General features: G+C 45.4%; 3 protein-coding genes across 5 annotated transcripts; 2 read left to right on the top strand and 1 right to left on the bottom strand.

The window, feature by feature from the left end:
- Positions 1-45: 45 nt before the first annotated feature.
- On the top strand, positions 46-5,641 carry LOC147256589 (glucose-6-phosphate 1-dehydrogenase-like). Of its 2 annotated transcripts, XR_015117768.1 has the most exons (12): positions 46-417; positions 1,072-1,109; positions 1,191-1,299; positions 1,372-1,589; positions 1,664-1,822; positions 2,522-2,647; positions 2,735-3,015; positions 3,100-3,335; positions 3,501-3,577; positions 4,173-4,265; positions 4,346-5,006; positions 5,178-5,641. XR_015117768.1 is itself a non-coding variant. In XM_086212792.1 (11 exons), the coding sequence occupies exons 1-11, from the start codon at positions 295-297 to the stop codon at positions 4,434-4,436; spliced, it is 1,551 nt and encodes a 516-aa protein (XP_086068918.1). In that variant the 5' UTR covers positions 46-294; the 3' UTR covers positions 4,437-5,641. The 2 variants fall into 2 exon arrangements, 1 of the variants encoding a protein (XP_086068918.1); XM_086212792.1 differs by having other exon boundaries at positions 4,346-5,641.
- Positions 5,642-5,927: 286 nt separating this feature from the next.
- LOC147256590 (ceramide kinase) lies at positions 5,928-11,778 on the bottom strand. Its single transcript, XM_086212793.1, has 13 exons — positions 11,429-11,778; positions 10,507-10,602; positions 9,207-9,344; positions 8,994-9,122; positions 8,838-8,901; positions 8,603-8,748; positions 8,422-8,496; positions 8,138-8,290; positions 7,866-7,971; positions 7,263-7,366; positions 6,906-7,102; positions 6,512-6,828; positions 5,928-6,422 (listed from the first exon to the last, which is right to left on the bottom strand). Exons 1-13 carry the CDS (start codon positions 11,550-11,552, stop codon positions 6,341-6,343), a joined length of 1,731 nt encoding a protein of 576 aa, XP_086068919.1. The 5' UTR covers positions 11,553-11,778; the 3' UTR covers positions 5,928-6,340.
- Positions 11,779-12,548: 770 nt separating this feature from the next.
- naa10 (N-alpha-acetyltransferase 10, NatA catalytic subuni) lies at positions 12,549-15,115 on the top strand. Of its 2 annotated transcripts, none has more exons than XM_086212794.1 (8): positions 12,549-12,752; positions 12,895-12,993; positions 13,090-13,148; positions 13,227-13,272; positions 13,360-13,475; positions 13,603-13,647; positions 14,506-14,590; positions 14,732-15,115. In XM_086212794.1, exons 1-8 carry the CDS (start codon positions 12,732-12,734, stop codon positions 14,921-14,923), a joined length of 663 nt encoding a protein of 220 aa, XP_086068920.1. In that variant the 5' UTR covers positions 12,549-12,731; the 3' UTR covers positions 14,924-15,115. The 2 variants fall into 2 exon arrangements, with proteins under 2 accessions (XP_086068920.1, XP_086068921.1); XM_086212795.1 differs by having other exon boundaries at positions 12,551-12,752; positions 14,741-15,115.
- The last annotated feature ends 196 nt before the right edge of the window (positions 15,116-15,311 follow it).

Raw genomic sequence — 15,311 nt, forward strand, 5'->3', positions numbered from 1 at the left:
CCTGCCAGCCTTCTCAACATTGTCTGTATAGCCCTGAAAGATGAACGTGCGTGATTTCGTCCAGGTTGCTAAACCTGATCTGAAGGAATGTGCAGATTCGATTTTTGCGTTTTCCTGTGCACCCAACCTGCTGCTCTGTAGCGCCTGGTGATCGGTAGTGGGTAATCTGCCTTTGCAACAGTAGGGGGCGGTATTGGCTCAGCTTTTTTTTTTCTGTGCAAGGCAATGATGACAACAGGACTTTCAGGATGGTCTGTGTGACATGCAGCCTCAGAAGGGTCAGACCGGGAGCAGATGGAGCAGAGAATGAGTTCTGAGGCTTGGAGTTGCTCGGAGGTGTTCCGACAGCTGAGGAGGGAGATGTACGGAGAGCAGCGGGCCGCTCACTCCAACATATTCATCATCCTGGGAGCTTCTGTGAGTACCGTGTCAGCCCATCATTACTGAACATGTCTTTTATTCTCAGTTCATATGACAGTCCTAACAGCTGAACAAACATGTGGAGCTTATCTCAGGCACCTTTGTCATACAAAGCTTTATCTGAGATGTCATAAACTCTCCTCTACCTGCTGTACATTCCTGTAGACATTTTGAGGTGACTCGGGTCCAACAGAGTTGACACGCAGCCCCGGAACAATCAGACAACTCAGTGTCCAGCATTTCAGTGCTGATCAGAGAATAAAAGCTGTGGAATGAGCCCACGTCGACTGAAATGTGCTGCATCTACCTTTCCCTTTGTCAAGCAGTGACAGAGGGTCATGTTGCAAAAACTCTTGGCCTTGAGCGTTTCAACTTTTAGCTTTAATCTGTCATTATTGTTAGTAAGTATATATATATATATATATTATAAATTTTTTGGAAAATGCTCCTAAAGGTTCAGAGACCTGCGAGGGAAAAGTGTCCAAAGTTCTTTGAGCGTGCGGTTGCTTTTTAATCTCTGGTTACTCAACAGACCTCCGCATCAGTTTACCTTCTCTTTGGACTCTTGGCTGATTCATAATAGACACAGAGAGTTTTAATCAGAAGTGGTTAATAATAAATTTCCTTGTTCATATTTGATAATGCACACAGGGGGATCTCGCTAAAAAGAAGATCTATCCAACTTTATGGTGAGTAAAGAATGACTTCAGGTATAAAAGACTAAGAGTTGCTGGTATTTGGTCCCCTGGTCTCATGACTTCCTTCTCCAGGTGTTTATTCAGGGACGGCCTCCTCCCAGATGACACCTACTTTGTAGGTTTTGCCCGGTCTGACCTGACAGTGGAGGACATCAAGACAGCATGCGTACCTCACATGAAGGTAGAACATCACTTTTTCTTCTTTGCAGACAACAGGAGGACGTTGGTGACTGTTGGTGTCCATGTCACTCAGGTTACTTCTGCAGAGAGCGCCTGTCTGTCTGCCTTCTTCCAGAAGAACTCTTACCTGAGAGGCAACTATGATGACGGCAGCTCCTTCAACAAGCTCAACGCTCATCTCTCATCTCTGCCTGGAGGAGCTGAAGCCAACAGAGTCTTCTACATGGCTCTGCCACCATCCGTCTACCACAGCGTCAGCACAAATATCGGAGCCCACTGCATGAGCTGCAAGTCCGTGTCTGTTATAGGTAAAGCACATAAGGAGAAAGTGTACTCCCTGTTTGACCTCCGTATGTTTGCAGCAGAGGTTGGAACAGGGTCATTGTTGAAAAGCCCTTTGGCCATGACCTCCAGAGTTCACAGGACCTGTCAGCCCACCTGTCCTCGCTGTTCACCGAGAACCAGATCTACCGCATAGACCACTACCTGGGCAAAGAGATGGTGCAGAACCTCATGGTGCTCAGGTAGCGAGCTTTATCAACACATTCTCAAGGATTTTACCGCTGTTATAAAACCACATCATGTCTGAGGTGAGGCTTCTTCTTCTCTTCCTTCCTGAGTTGCTATACACAATTCCTTTTTTGTAACTTCTGCTTAGGAGTTCAACATTTTCTATCAGTCAGGAGTATTTCACTGAAACTAACAAGTCAGTGTTCATGAAACCCAGTGTTGGATGTTGTGCAGGGCAAGAAGTGACTGCCTTTAAACCTTCTCAACTTTAAAATCCTGTCGTACCGACACACGTGAGGCAACAGTCTCCCCCGTGGCCTTAAAATACTCACATGGTTTTGATATTCCAACCTTGTCGTGTACATTTGCTGAAACAAATTTGAGTTTAATATTTTTATCATTATTGAGCACAAGCATGAGAGGGGGAAAAATGCAATTCAATAAAAGACAAATTTATATTTCTCAAACTAAAATTGAACAGTTTTTCAGGTCAGCAAGTCAGATGACATCTCATCTTTCAGCAAGGCGTCAATTTAGGCTGCAGCCACCATCTTAGGTACAAGTGTTGTTTCCGACACCTTCCGTGCGCCTCATACGTGTGTGTGGTGTTTTCACACCATGTGGGCTGACACAGGATTTCTGTCTGTTTCGGTTTTTTGGTCTTTGCCTGGTCTTGAACTCTAGATTTTGCTGGCTTTCATTCTCTCCCCTAGATTTGGCAATCGCATCTTTGGACCTATATGGAACAGGAACAATGTGGCCTGTGTGGTGCTCACCTTCAAAGAGCCTTTCGGCACTCAGGGACGGGGAGGATACTTTGATGACTTTGGGATCATCCGGTGAATCACATTCAGATGAATGTCGAAATATCTGGATACAGTGTGTCATTATCTCGTCCTGATCGTGGCTCTTTCCTATTCTTGAAGAGATGTGATGCAAAACCATCTCCTCCAGATGCTCTGCTTGGTTGCCATGGAGAAACCTGCCTCCACTAGTCCTGATGATGTTAGGAATGAGAAGGTGAAGGTGCTGAAGTGTATCGCTCCTGTTGCTGTGTCAGATGTGGTGCTGGGCCAGTATGTGGGGGACCCTGAGGGGGCCGGCGATTCCAAGTTGGGTTACCTTGATGACCCCACCGTACCAGAAGGCTCACGCACACCTACTTTTGCCGCCGCGGTGCTCTACGTCCGGAATGAAAGATGGGATGGTGAGGAAATCTGTTTTCCAGCTTCTTCTCACTCTTTTTACATCTGGATAGTGGATTTCTTGTAATTGTTGTTTTCTTCATCAGGAGTTCCGTTCATTCTGCGCTGTGGTAAAGCCCTGAATGAGCAGAAGGCAGAAGTGCGTCTGCAGTTCACTGACGTGCCGGGCGACATCTTTGGGAAGGGCTGTCAGAGGAATGAGCTGGTGATGCGGGTGCAGCCAGACGAAGCGATTTATCTGAAGATAATGACCAAGAGGCCTGGAGCCTACTTCAGCCCGGAGGTGACAGAGCTGGACCTCACTTACAAGAGTCGATACAAGGCAGGTGCACAAGTGTGAAAAATCATGACGTTTTAGGGGATTATCTCTTGGTTTCAAAACACCTATTACAGTCTCTGTTTCATCAGTTTCATCTTTTAGCACCCAGCATTGCGGCCTAAATAAGCATGTATGTGCGGGTTAACAGCTGCCTTCTTCTCCTGCTAGAATGTGAAACTCCCAGATGCCTATGAGAGACTGATACTGGATGTCTTCTGTGGAAACCAGATGCACTTTGTCTGTAGGTGAGTGTCACTGCCTCTGCTGAGGAGTTCATGATGTTGGTGGCATTTAATTAGCTAACTCTCACAAAACTTGTTCGATGGGTCCAGTAGAGGCCAAGGAAGAACCCATTTCATTTAGGGGCAGGTTAGTTATAGCACCACCTGGCAGCAACAGCAAATGACATGTCATGACGGCTGAGATTTTTGTAAACAGGTTTGGCATTGCAAGGTGGCCAATTTTGATATTTCACCAAAAAACAGGAAACTGTTGAACTGGACTCCGCATTGCCAGATCTTTTCTAAACTTTCAGTGTTTGATGAGAGTCCCGGCTTGAGGACGCTGTAGTGATGGGTTAGGGTAAGGTTAGGTATGATAGCTCCAGTTAGTGGTTACAGGAGGTAAGCCTGGTGCAACCAGTTTACATCAGAGTAACAGCAACATATCATGTGCTCTCTATCACCACCTAGTGGATGCAGGAAGTACTTTTTGCACCACAGTTTATGCATTAATTTGCTCCTCATGCAAAATTCAAATACTATAAGGTTTCACCTCGCTCTCGATTTCTGGAAGAGCTGCAGTGAGGGCCCTCTCATGACCGTCCCGTTTCTCTCCCAGTGATGAGTTGCGAGAGGCCTGGAAGATCTTCACCCCCCTCCTTCACCAAATAGATATGGAGAAGTTACAGCCCATTCCCTACACATCTGGAAGGTAAGTGGTGGGTGTCTGCGTCATACAAGTAGAAATAAATCAAACAACATGTTCTTTACGCTTCTCTGTTGTGTGCACAGTCGCGGCCCGAGTGAGGCAGACGAGCTTGTGAGGAGGGCTGGGTTCCGCTATGAGGGAACATACAAGTGGGTGCGACCCAGCACAGCATGATGCTGTTCGTCACGCTAACATACACACGATATTGTTTACAAATAATAAAGTTTACTGCAATCCTCCACCTCTGCATCATTTGATTTTTTTTTTTTTTCAGCATGTAATGAAAAAAAAACAGCATGTATTCTCAATCATTCAAGAATTAGTTTGGAAATAAAAATGTTCACCTGTAAATGAAACATTTCAAATAAATAATCGTCCTCTTCTCCACCTGCACATTTCTGGTTGTTTTTTTTTACCGCCGCGCTCACGCCTAACGCCCGTCGGCCTTCACACATCAGCAGCTTGTAGAGTAGAAAATCTTCCTCCATGATTGTCTCTCGTCACATGCAATGACCTTTATATTGCTGATGGATGTGAGTATTTACACGCAAGGTCACTGGAATGTGAGGAATATGAGTTTGTTCTCTGCTACCACCAGGCCAGTGTTTGTAGTCATCACTAGAACATGTTGCCACTGACACAAACAAAACTACAACAGCACCTAGTGTTGACACTAGCGGGGCTTGTTGGTCTGGTGGCTCTAACAATCACACCCAGTCGCCATGGAGACGTGTGCTGCTTCAGGTAAGCGTGACTGTCAGGTAGGTGCCAAAAATGATTGATGCTGACATTAATATTGCATTTAGTAACTGATCCCCCACAGTGCATGCATGACTTTTCCCTTTGCTTTTTAATCTGTTAGGTGATTCTCCTTCGCCTTTACCTGACTGACGCCGTCTTCTGTCTCTTTACCAGGGGCGTGGCCTCGTGAGGAACCTGGCATCTACAAACACTAACTCGTACACACAACTACGACACAACCACCAGAAACAGACCACTCAGTGATCCCTGCAGCACTCGGAGCTGTGGGAAGTTACATGTTTGAGCAGCTTTCTCCCTGAGATGACAGTATTTGTCCTTTCGTGTCCTATTTTTCCAGACTGTTTGCAGCAATGATGTCACGGTTTGCGTGGTAACGGAAAGCTGCGTTCACACCAACAATAGCGTTACTTTTGTATCATTAATGTCCAATCAAACACAAAGAAATCAAAAATAAATATTGGAAAGAAAAACCATCAGCGCTGCAATCAAAGAGTTGTACAAGTGCAAGTCAAATAAATGTGTGATTTAAAAAGAATTAATGCAAATACAAAGTCTTGGGAATCCAAAAGTGCTTGCTGTTGAGCCATGTGGGCGGGACTTTAGCGCAAACATGTAAGACGTCCCCATTGGCCAGTCTTGATTTGACTGACAGTTTGGCTCAAGAGCGATCCATGTCTTGCATGTTGAGCTTTAGTTCTGCTCACAGAACTCCAGTTTTGGATGCACAAACAAAAACGTATTATGAATGATCTATTATAGATCATTATCTTTTTGATCACAAATGTATTTGACTTGCAATAGATGTCAAACGTATTGAATTGATTGCACTGTTTCACAAATGTTGAAGATGAATCTGTTTTGTTTTATTTCACTTTTTCACAACTGATGACGACAAAAGAAAACATGTAGCTGCTCTTAATTCATCGCTGACATCCTGCTGCCAATAAAGGAGACAGGTCAGCTCTTTTATTGTATTTCTTTTACTTTTAGTCCCGTTTTAGACACTCAAGTGATCATAAATACAGTTTACAGGGCAAAATCTTCACACACACACACACACTGTAAACAGATTCAGGTCACATCAGTTCATTGTGCAGAAAAAAGTGTACTTCAGATCATTGTAACCTTTGTATTAAAAGTCTGCGCACGCACACACACACACACGCACACACACACCCTAGAATAAATAGTCTTCTTGGGCTGCTGGTACCTGAAATATGAGAAACATCTTGGCTATCGCAGGTCACTGTCAGCCTGTTCACACAATCATTGTTGTCTCATCACCCCAGAGGCACTCTTCTCTGCAGGCTGCCTTGTCACTCATCCTCACCGTATCTGAGCATGGAGGCTCCATCTTCGATACCCCGGGCGTACAAACGCACCAACTGGCCATGAATTCTGTCAGAAGAAGCAAAAACAATTCACATTCAGTGACAGTGAACACCAGGATAACCCCAAACACAAGATACTTGGCTTTGCTTTCTTACCTGCAGAGGATGTCGGTGACAGACAGAATTTCTCCATCGCAGTTCCACACCGATGCAGCAGGAGCTTTGCTGCAGCACAGACCACAGAGGAACGGAGCGGCTGCTTTCTGTTTATGTGTCATTTCCTGCCGCGTGTCTCTCTCTGCCAGGTGCTGCTGAGATCCATTCTTGTTTATAGTTTCCACATGAGTTCTGTCCTCTTCGTCTATCACATCAACCGGCCCTGCAATCTCCTCATCCGCTTCCTCCTCTTTGCAGGGAGAGAGAGCAAAGCGGACGGCCTTCACTCGGTGGACCTCCACAAATGGCAGGTCAAACTAAGAGAAGGGGGATGATGGGGTCAGGCGGGGTTTAAACATGCTGGTTTTGCCTTTTTATGTGAAAGTGCTCAGACCTGGTCCTGTGTGCTGGTGTGCCTATAGAGGAATTTGAGGAAGCCCAGCGGGTGAGTGTCCCATACTAGGATAAGGTCCCCTGTTCCATCTGCCAGGTGTGCTGAGGGCGAGAGACCAAGAGGACTCCTGGGACATGAGCTGGACATACATGTCAGAGAGACACACCTGAACCTGCCCTCCACACTCACCCACTCCTCTGCAGAGACAAAGAGAGAAGAGATGCTAATTTGGAGGGGAAAGTAGGAAAAAAATAAAAGCCTCAGAGTGAGTTATAATGCTGCTGACAGAGACTGTAAATATGTGATAAACATGCTGAAACATGTAAACCACAAACTTTTAACGTGTGTCTTTGTTACCTTCGGAGTCGCCAGAGAGCTGGCTGAGGTGGGAGCTGTACAGCGAGCCTGAATCCGAAGAGTGGGGGAAAAGTCTTTCTGTGCTCCTGGAGCACACACTGCACCTACACACACACACACACACACACACACACACACACACACAAACACAGTGTTTTAACTCTGTCTGTGACACAACAAGATACTTGACTTTGGCTTCCATTCACAGGAAGTTCCTAAACCATTAGCTGACAGCCAGAGGCCGCTGCCTCAGATGAAGACGAAGGCATTGGAGACTGACGAGAGACCGTGGCTCACCTTTCAACTAGATCATGTTCCCATGGTTCCGCCTACCCTCCTTAAGGTGCATCCAACACCTGAGTATCCACTGCAGGTGGGTGCAGTCACAATGTCACTAGCGGTTTTACTGGTACTTGAATAATAATGATGCTTCTCTCTCCGACACTGCCTCCCCTTCACATTTAAATAATTTAAGGTTAAATTTGTCCTCATCCTTGCATAGTTTAAACTGGGATGAGGAAAAACAGAAAGGCTGGAGATTTATTTCATGTTCTAAATGGTCTGCAATTTAATGAGTGTCATTTTCAGTAGGTGGTGTGTTACCCTGAGAGGCAGCGTGTTTTGTCTCTGGGGCTGGAGAGCAGCGGGTCTGCTGGTAGATACTGAACTACGCCTGCGTAGCTCCTGTTGCTCAGATACACCATTGTGCCTGGAAAAAAAGGAACTGCAATTTAGAGACCGGGTCAAACCACTACTACAACAACCACATGCATGTGATTTTTTTACATGAAGGATCAATGGCTTATTGTAAGAGCTAAAAATAGGAAATAAATTCAGTTTCGTCTTTGTAAAAGAAATGAATCATCTGTGTGTACCAGAATAGTCATATCTGAGAGGTCCCATCCAGCGGTGTTTTTCACTCTCAGCCAGTACGTCACCATAGAAGCCATAACCCAACAGAGACACGGAGTAGCACACAAGGGCTGAAGCATGATGCACTGAGCACACATCCAATGGCTGAGAGTCTCCTGCAGGGTGTTATGGGAGATGAAGATGTTTCACAACCAAACAGAGCGATGCGGGTGATTTATGGTGCTCATTTCCCAAAATATTAAAGAAAAACAACAAAAATAGTGCCGTGATTCAGCTGCATCCTCACCAATGATGATGTGCAAAGCTGAAGTAACAGGGTCGATCACTCCCACGGTGGCGTAACACACACAATCAGTAGAGCCTACAGAAGCAACAGGATGCATGTGAGTGCACGCGTGTGTGCGTGAGTGTGTGTCACAGGTGTAAATCTGACTCCACTGGCTCATGAATGGTTACTGAGTGGTTACCTGCAGGGATGATGCCGATATGAAGCGGACAAGGCTGTAAATTTACACCGGGATCATTCTCACAAAGGCCTGCCTCTTGTTGCGTCCGCCCAATCACACCATGCAGTATTTCGCTGAACATGCCATCTCCACCCACACACACCACACTGTCGCAGGCAAACACAAGAGTTTCTGTCAGCACAGCGCCTCGCTGCTCGCTTGTTTGGACGCTCTCAAACTCATACAAAGCTCGTACCCGTCAAAGCCTGTCAGATCTTTCTTCAGGAGGTGGTCTCTCGCCTGGTTTGCCCGCTCAGTTACTAAACAAAAAAGAACGCCAGTCAGACGTAGCGATTCAATACAATAACCACATGAAATAAAACTCTCATCAAGGGACATTTGAGTTTCTAACCTATTATGTGGGAGCTGATGCCGGCCAGCTCAAACAGAGGGGCGACCAGCGAGTGGTAGATGTGTCTTCCTTTCCCTTTTCCTCCAAAGGGGTTGATGAACACCAACAATCTCTGAGGGCGCAGCGGACCTGAGGAAGATGCACGAGGGTCATGAGAGAAATCCACAGCAAATAATGATAATAATATCCACTGGTTTACTCGTCCATCCTTACTGTGAGTTTTGAGAGCTGTTTTCAGATGTTTGGTCCACTGGTCTCTAAGGACCCGACTCGGGCAGCTGAACTGGGTCGAGCCAAGTATCCATAGCAACCCATGGGACCCCCTGCTGCTGCTACGCTTGACGTAGAAAACTGGAAGGGAATCACAGGGAATCTATCGGAGTTGCACTCCAATTTCATTGCATCTGACCATACAATGTCAACAAAGGCATTCTATTCTATTCTAGGATGTGAACCAATGCTGTAAAACCAGAATATCGACGGTATCAGCGCAAGACTCAGATGATTGATAGAAGCTCTCGCCAAATGACTTCATGTCGTGCTCATCAAGCTCCGTGTTGCCAGGTGAATCTTTGCAGTCACCCAAGAGAAGCTCAAGCGTCTCAGCGGCAATTTATTAGAAATTAATCAGCACTCAGGCAAATCATAAATATACCAAAAGGTTTCAGTATTGGAGGAAAAAAAACATCGCACGGAGCCTGAGAAAGCAGTAGCAACAACTTCCTGTCAGGTTCTCACTCAAAGCAGAGCTGAAGAAGTTTCTGACTACAAGTTCTCAAGTGGGTCGGCTAAAAAGCAGCACAAATTCTCTAAAAACAAAACAAAAACAACAACAACAAAAAAACATCAGGTCCAGGGGATTTATTGTTGCGTCAAGTTTTAAGCTTGGGTTCTCTTTCCTAGAGATGATCAGATTCATATTTCCACGATATTACAGGCCGACTGATCTGAGGAATGTATTTCCAGAAGTCATGAGCATGACCAGGCTGTTCAGATGCGTAGAGCTGTCCAGGAGGATGTCTTCAGGGCATCACTCATAAGTTAGCGGTTGATTCCCCTCTGAATTCACGGTTTCTATTTTTCGTTTTTTGCCTTTTTACGTTGTTTATATGTATCTTACGTACATTTTTATCACCTCATATTACATAATTACCATCTCCTGATGCTCAACTTATTCGCTGTCCCGTTGCTACGGTGACACCTGTAACCTCCCCGTCTGTGGCACTAAACTTAGCTTCTAGTATTTATTATAAATGGCGGCAAATGATTGTGTTTCTGCTTTGATTTATTACTTTTTCATGTTAAGGTTTGTCAAGTATTTTCGGGTTCTGGTTTTAACTTTTTCGTATATGTGTATATTTGGTTATGTTTTCAGTGCATTCTTTTCCCGTCAGCAGGGTCATGGAGACATAAATCACAATATGTAATGCTTCAGATGTGCTTTTTCTTTGAGAGATCTCTGAATATGGACTCAGACTGGACCAGAACCAGAGCTTCTCACAGGAGAACCCACCTGTGAAGTCTTTGTCCGTGTCCTCAACAGTCTTCTGGGGAAGGATCTCCACTCGACCGTCCTCCACCCCGACCACCTCTGCCACCGACACCGAGGCTGAAACCAAGCACACACGACAGACGCTGATCCTTTAACCCCTCGAGGACTGACAACCTTCTTCTCGTCTACCTGTTACAGAGTAATTAAGGGCTCCATCTCATTCGTCTGGTCCAGCGTCAGGGCTCTCACTGGACGCTGACACGTCTGCACACATCCACAGATGTTGACAGCTGGATTTGTTTTCCTGCTTTGGGTTGAGGTTCATTTTCAAAAAGTGCTTCTTTATCATAGATTGCTAATATGACAAGTGAAAAGGGCTCGCAGCATGCACGTTACACACTGATATCTGTGTTGTGTGCTATTCCAACAGATACACACTTTCTCTGTCTGCATGTGTGTGAGGGGGAGAGGGAGGAAATCATCTGGGCCTCTGAGTGCTGAGACAGTAGTTGGAGGACAACCCCTGTGGAACTGTCCTGTTCCCGGAGGTGTGTGACTTCTCCTCCCCAGCCTGTGTTGCCAGTAAGCATCAGAAGTTGTAAGTCGTGTTTAAGCTGTTCAACTTGTTCTGCGTGTTGCCTCGCCGACCCACTCCCTCACCCCAACAGTCCACAGGAACACCTGAGATGGGGTAAAGATTTTTGCTGTTCCTGGTGTTACCTGGGCAACAAAAAAACCAAAACCCCTCCTGCTCAGTCCTGTTCCTAACAGCTTAGCCATGGCAGGGAATTTTTCAGCAATTATTTCCCTCAGACAATTTAACTACTATTTGAGCAATAATAATAAAAAAAGTTGACGTCATGACAACTTGTGTTGGAGCTGCTGCTGTGAGTGCGACACTAAGAACAACTGGTGGTGTTTAGACAGTGCGAGTTCCACCTACTTGTTTTCTTATCGCGATTCTTCTTATCTAACTCGGTCCAGTGGAACTTCCAGCCCGTCAGAACGGCGCGGTATCTTTTATTGCCGACCCACAAACTTGACTCCAGCCTCAGGTCTGCCTCCATCGGGGTTCAAAGGCGCTTGCAGCGTTGCTCTTTTCTCCAGAAACGTATTGACTCACCCTCGACATCCAGCTTGTGCCTCCCCAGAGCAGCAGCGGGGTGCCTCATCTCGCCATCAGTCAACAACAACGCTTATCTCAAACTTTCCATCTTCATCTGGGAGACGAAGAAGACGCAATTACGACATTATTCGCCTGACAAGACGAGACTCCGCCTGACACAGCAGGGGTTTCTAAAAATACGTCAACGACAGTCCCTCCCTCCCCGCAACAAGTGCGCCACACAGCAGCCACGCGATTGGATCCCTGCATGGACCTGAAGTTTACTGGAGTGTTTGGAAAGTTTGATTGATGGATAGATCGACAGACAGATTGATTGACTGAAATGTTTATTTTCAAGATGCAAAGATGAAGAAACAACAAAGAAAATAAATATTTCAAACAACAAAAGCCAGTCAAACAAAACATTTACATGCAAGAATATGATATTGATGTTACTGTAGCGCACTAATACGCATTAATGGATTTATACTTTTGTTTTTATATACACTTACATTTATTCTTTGAATATATATCACATACAACATTTTATATTGTAAACATGTTACAAACACATCTGCAATGAGTCATTTAGAAACGATGGCTTTTGGGGTCCAGTGATTGAGGACGCTGGATGCTTTTTCCCCTGATATATTAACGTGTATTGATTAAACTGAACAGGATCAACACGTTCCTTTTTCGTGATTTTTGATAAGAAAAAAACAAAGTCGTGATGGCCTTCACGGATGTGGGTGTGGTGGGGTAGAATGAACGTGTAATAAAATGTCTTTTCTTGTTACAGAACGTATTTATGTCATTACTTCCATAAAGTAAGCGTGTTGATTTAATAAAATACATCAAGGTGAATGGGATTTTCAAAATAAAGGTAATTCGTGGTTTTCTGCATGCGACACAAACTGCACTCCCGGGTCAAAAGTTTTACATTGAAGTTCCAGACAGAAATAACTTCCGGTATTAAGACGTGCTCCTTCCTCCCCTGTTTCCTTGCTAGCCAGTTGATTTAGCTAACTAGCTAGCGACACAGGCCGGCCTGACCTCTCAGAGGAACTATTATGAATTGATAGATCAGAATTGTTTCGTCGAGTATCGGTTCTCTGTTCCAAACACCGAGACGTTTAACACAATGAACATACGAAACGCGAGGGTAAGCTTCCTGAATGCCTCTCGGCAGCCATGCTGTCTGTAGCTAGTTACCCACACATGCTAGCCTACCAAATATTGCTGATAAAGGTTTTAGCATTCTGTCATTTCTCTTTCTGCCACTCGTTTTCTTCCTTCCATCGCAGCCCGAGGACCTGATGAACATGCAGCACTGTAACCTGCTGTGTCTCCCAGAGAACTACCAGATGAAGTATTACTTCTACCACGGCTTATCCTGGCCTCAGGTTATTCTCCTCCTAAAGACTCTGCCCCATCTGCTCTTTTCCTTCAGTCTGGAGGTTTGTCTTTGTGTCACATGTGGCCCGTTTTCCTCGTTTCAGCTCTCGTATATTGCAGAGGATGAAAATGGAAAAATAGTGGGATACGTGCTGGCCAAGATGTGAGTTCCTGTGTTTGTGTTTCTGACATTGAACGAAGTTGTGTGTTTGGTTCTAAACACCTCCTGTGTCCTCGCCAGGGAGGAGGACCCTGATGATGTACCCCACGGACACATCACGTCGCTGGTGAGTCTGGGCTACAGGCTTAGTCCTGTGTATTAAGTAGATGTCATCAAGTCCACCGGGGATCAAAAACCATTCTGTGTCTCCCAGGCGGTGAAGCGCTCCCACAGACGTCTGGGTCTGGCTCAGAAGCTCATGGACCAGGCTAGCCGCGCCATGATAGAAAACTTCAATGCTAAATATGTCTCACTTCACGTTCGCAAAAGGTATTGTGAATGTGCCTTGACTTTTTTACGCTCAGATGAGCGGCTGCACTTTTCCTGTGTGTGTTTATGCTTTCGCCACATGTGCCAGTGCTTCTGGCTCCTCACTGATCGTTTCTCCTCCTCACAGCAACCGGGCAGCTCTGCATCTGTACTCCAACACACTCAAATTCCAGTGAGTTTTTTTTTTTTTTTTAATGTCAACTTTATTCCGGTAGTGTCACTGTATAAATACTAGAGATCATCGTTACGCATGTAGTGGGAGCATAACCAGGATTTTCAGCAATTCTGAGGTCAGCAAGTGTGATACCAAGGAATCACAGCATTTTACCAGTATCAATAGTCAGAGAAACTCAATATCAGTGGGGTTCTACTGCAAGGAACCAAATACCAAACACAAAATTTGTCTTTCAAAACCTCCTTTGCAATTCTAGAAAGAAAATATTACTGGAGGGTAACGTGGACCCTTTATTAATGTATTTATTGTAGCTAAAAATACAGTTGATTCAAATACATTTAGTGTCACAACACTGGGGTCACCTTATAAATCCAGAGGATGGGTCATGAGTAGGGCGGAGCCACCCCCCCCAGCCCAGTCAGTCACCACACAACATGATGCGACTCAACTGTGGAACAACACAATCAGTTCCATAAAGATAGAAGTACTGTGAGCCGTTATCTCATGGTGATACCATTCCCAAATGTAGCTGAATGAGAATCTTACTCCATAATTCAGTTTAAAGAGACGCGGTGACGGCGCAGACAAAGAAAGTACCTTTTAACCGGTATGGACCGGGGCTGACAGTGGGTGGCCGTCTGCCTCGACCTGTCCGGGTGACTGACAGCAGTGAGAGAAAATGACAAAATAACTACGGTAGTTTGTTGATGCCTAAAACAGGTGATGCGGCCTGAAATGATGCCTCTGTGCTGCTGAGACGCTCTCATCCTCAGGTGAACTGTGACCAGGCGAAGGCCTCAGACCCGGCACTTGGCTATTTATGACTGCAGCCGATGTGTTATTCTTCCCACACAGGATTAGTGAGGTAGAACCTAAATACTACGCAGATGGAGAGGATGCCTACGCCATGAAGAGAGACCTGGCCCACATGGCGGATGAGGTGACTTGATTCTTCATGGCTCTAACACACGACGGCGCTCTGCTGACTTGATTTTTCACCGGCTGCCTGTCGCCTGGGGTGACGTCGCAGCGTGACGAGACGAGCAGATTATAATCATGAATGCCGTGTTTATGTTTTTATGACCCACAGTTGAGAAAGCCGGGCGTGCGTGTTTCGGGTCAAGAGGCGCCGTCTGGCCAGAGCTCGTCTGGATCGGGCGACCAGGAGAGGGAGAGCGAGAGAGACAGCGGGGGAGAGAGTAAAGAGCTGAGTGAAGTCAGCGAGGCGACGGAAAGCACAGACGTTAAAGATTCCTCCTCTGATTCACAATGACGCTCAGTCCTAGACATTTTTAAAATCTCCTTTTTATCTCCATTTGTCAAAATTTCATCCGGCTTTAGCAACTGTGACTAACTGTGCATCGAAGCCGCTGGTGTCACCCTCCCCTCAAGTGATGAAGAACCTGGGTAATGACATGAATCGGGGTGTTATGGAATTGAAATAAAACTGAATCGCTCACCTCCACGTTCACTGGATCACTGTTGTCATTGTCAACAAAATGATGTTTCTGGATAATTTAACAAAACTATAATAAGTTATTCCAGCCGGTGAGCATGAATGAAAGTTAGTAAAATCTCTACAGCTGTGTACAAATACTTCCAGAGAATAGCAGCTGTTAATTTATCGATAGTGAGAAAACTTATTTTTTAACTCAGGACCC

Source organism: Aulostomus chinensis, chromosome 9 (genome assembly GCF_037954235.1).
Source record: "Aulostomus chinensis isolate RoL2024-O1b breed Wild chromosome 9, RoL_Achi_v1.0, whole genome shotgun sequence".
Lineage (NCBI taxonomy): Eukaryota > Metazoa > Chordata > Actinopteri > Syngnathiformes > Aulostomidae > Aulostomus > Aulostomus chinensis.

Coding starts and splice junctions, on each gene's coding strand:
- LOC147256590 (XM_086212793.1), bottom strand. CDS start 11,552: ATGGAGGCAGACCTGAGGCTGGAGTCAAGTTTGTGGGTCGGCAATAAA. Junction 9,345..10,506: donor CACGGACAAAGACTTCACAG/GTGGGTTCTCCT, acceptor ATTCCCTTCCAG/TTTTCTACGTCAAGCGTAGC. Junction 6,423..6,511: donor GTCACCGACATCCTCTGCAG/GTAAGAAAGCAA, acceptor TTCTTCTGACAG/AATTCATGGCCAGTTGGTGC.
- naa10 (XM_086212794.1), top strand. CDS start 12,732: ATGAACATACGAAACGCGAGG. Junction 12,994..13,089: donor ACGGCTTATCCTGGCCTCAG/GTTATTCTCCTC, acceptor TCCTCGTTTCAG/CTCTCGTATATTGCAGAGGA. Junction 13,149..13,226: donor GGATACGTGCTGGCCAAGAT/GTGAGTTCCTGT, acceptor TGTCCTCGCCAG/GGAGGAGGACCCTGATGATG.
- LOC147256589 (XM_086212792.1), top strand. CDS start 295: ATGGAGCAGAGAATGAGTTCTGAGGCTTGGAGTTGCTCGGAGGTGTTC. Junction 1,110..1,190: donor AAGATCTATCCAACTTTATG/GTGAGTAAAGAA, acceptor TTCCTTCTCCAG/GTGTTTATTCAGGGACGGCC. Junction 3,336..3,500: donor CTTACAAGAGTCGATACAAG/GCAGGTGCACAA, acceptor TTCTCCTGCTAG/AATGTGAAACTCCCAGATGC.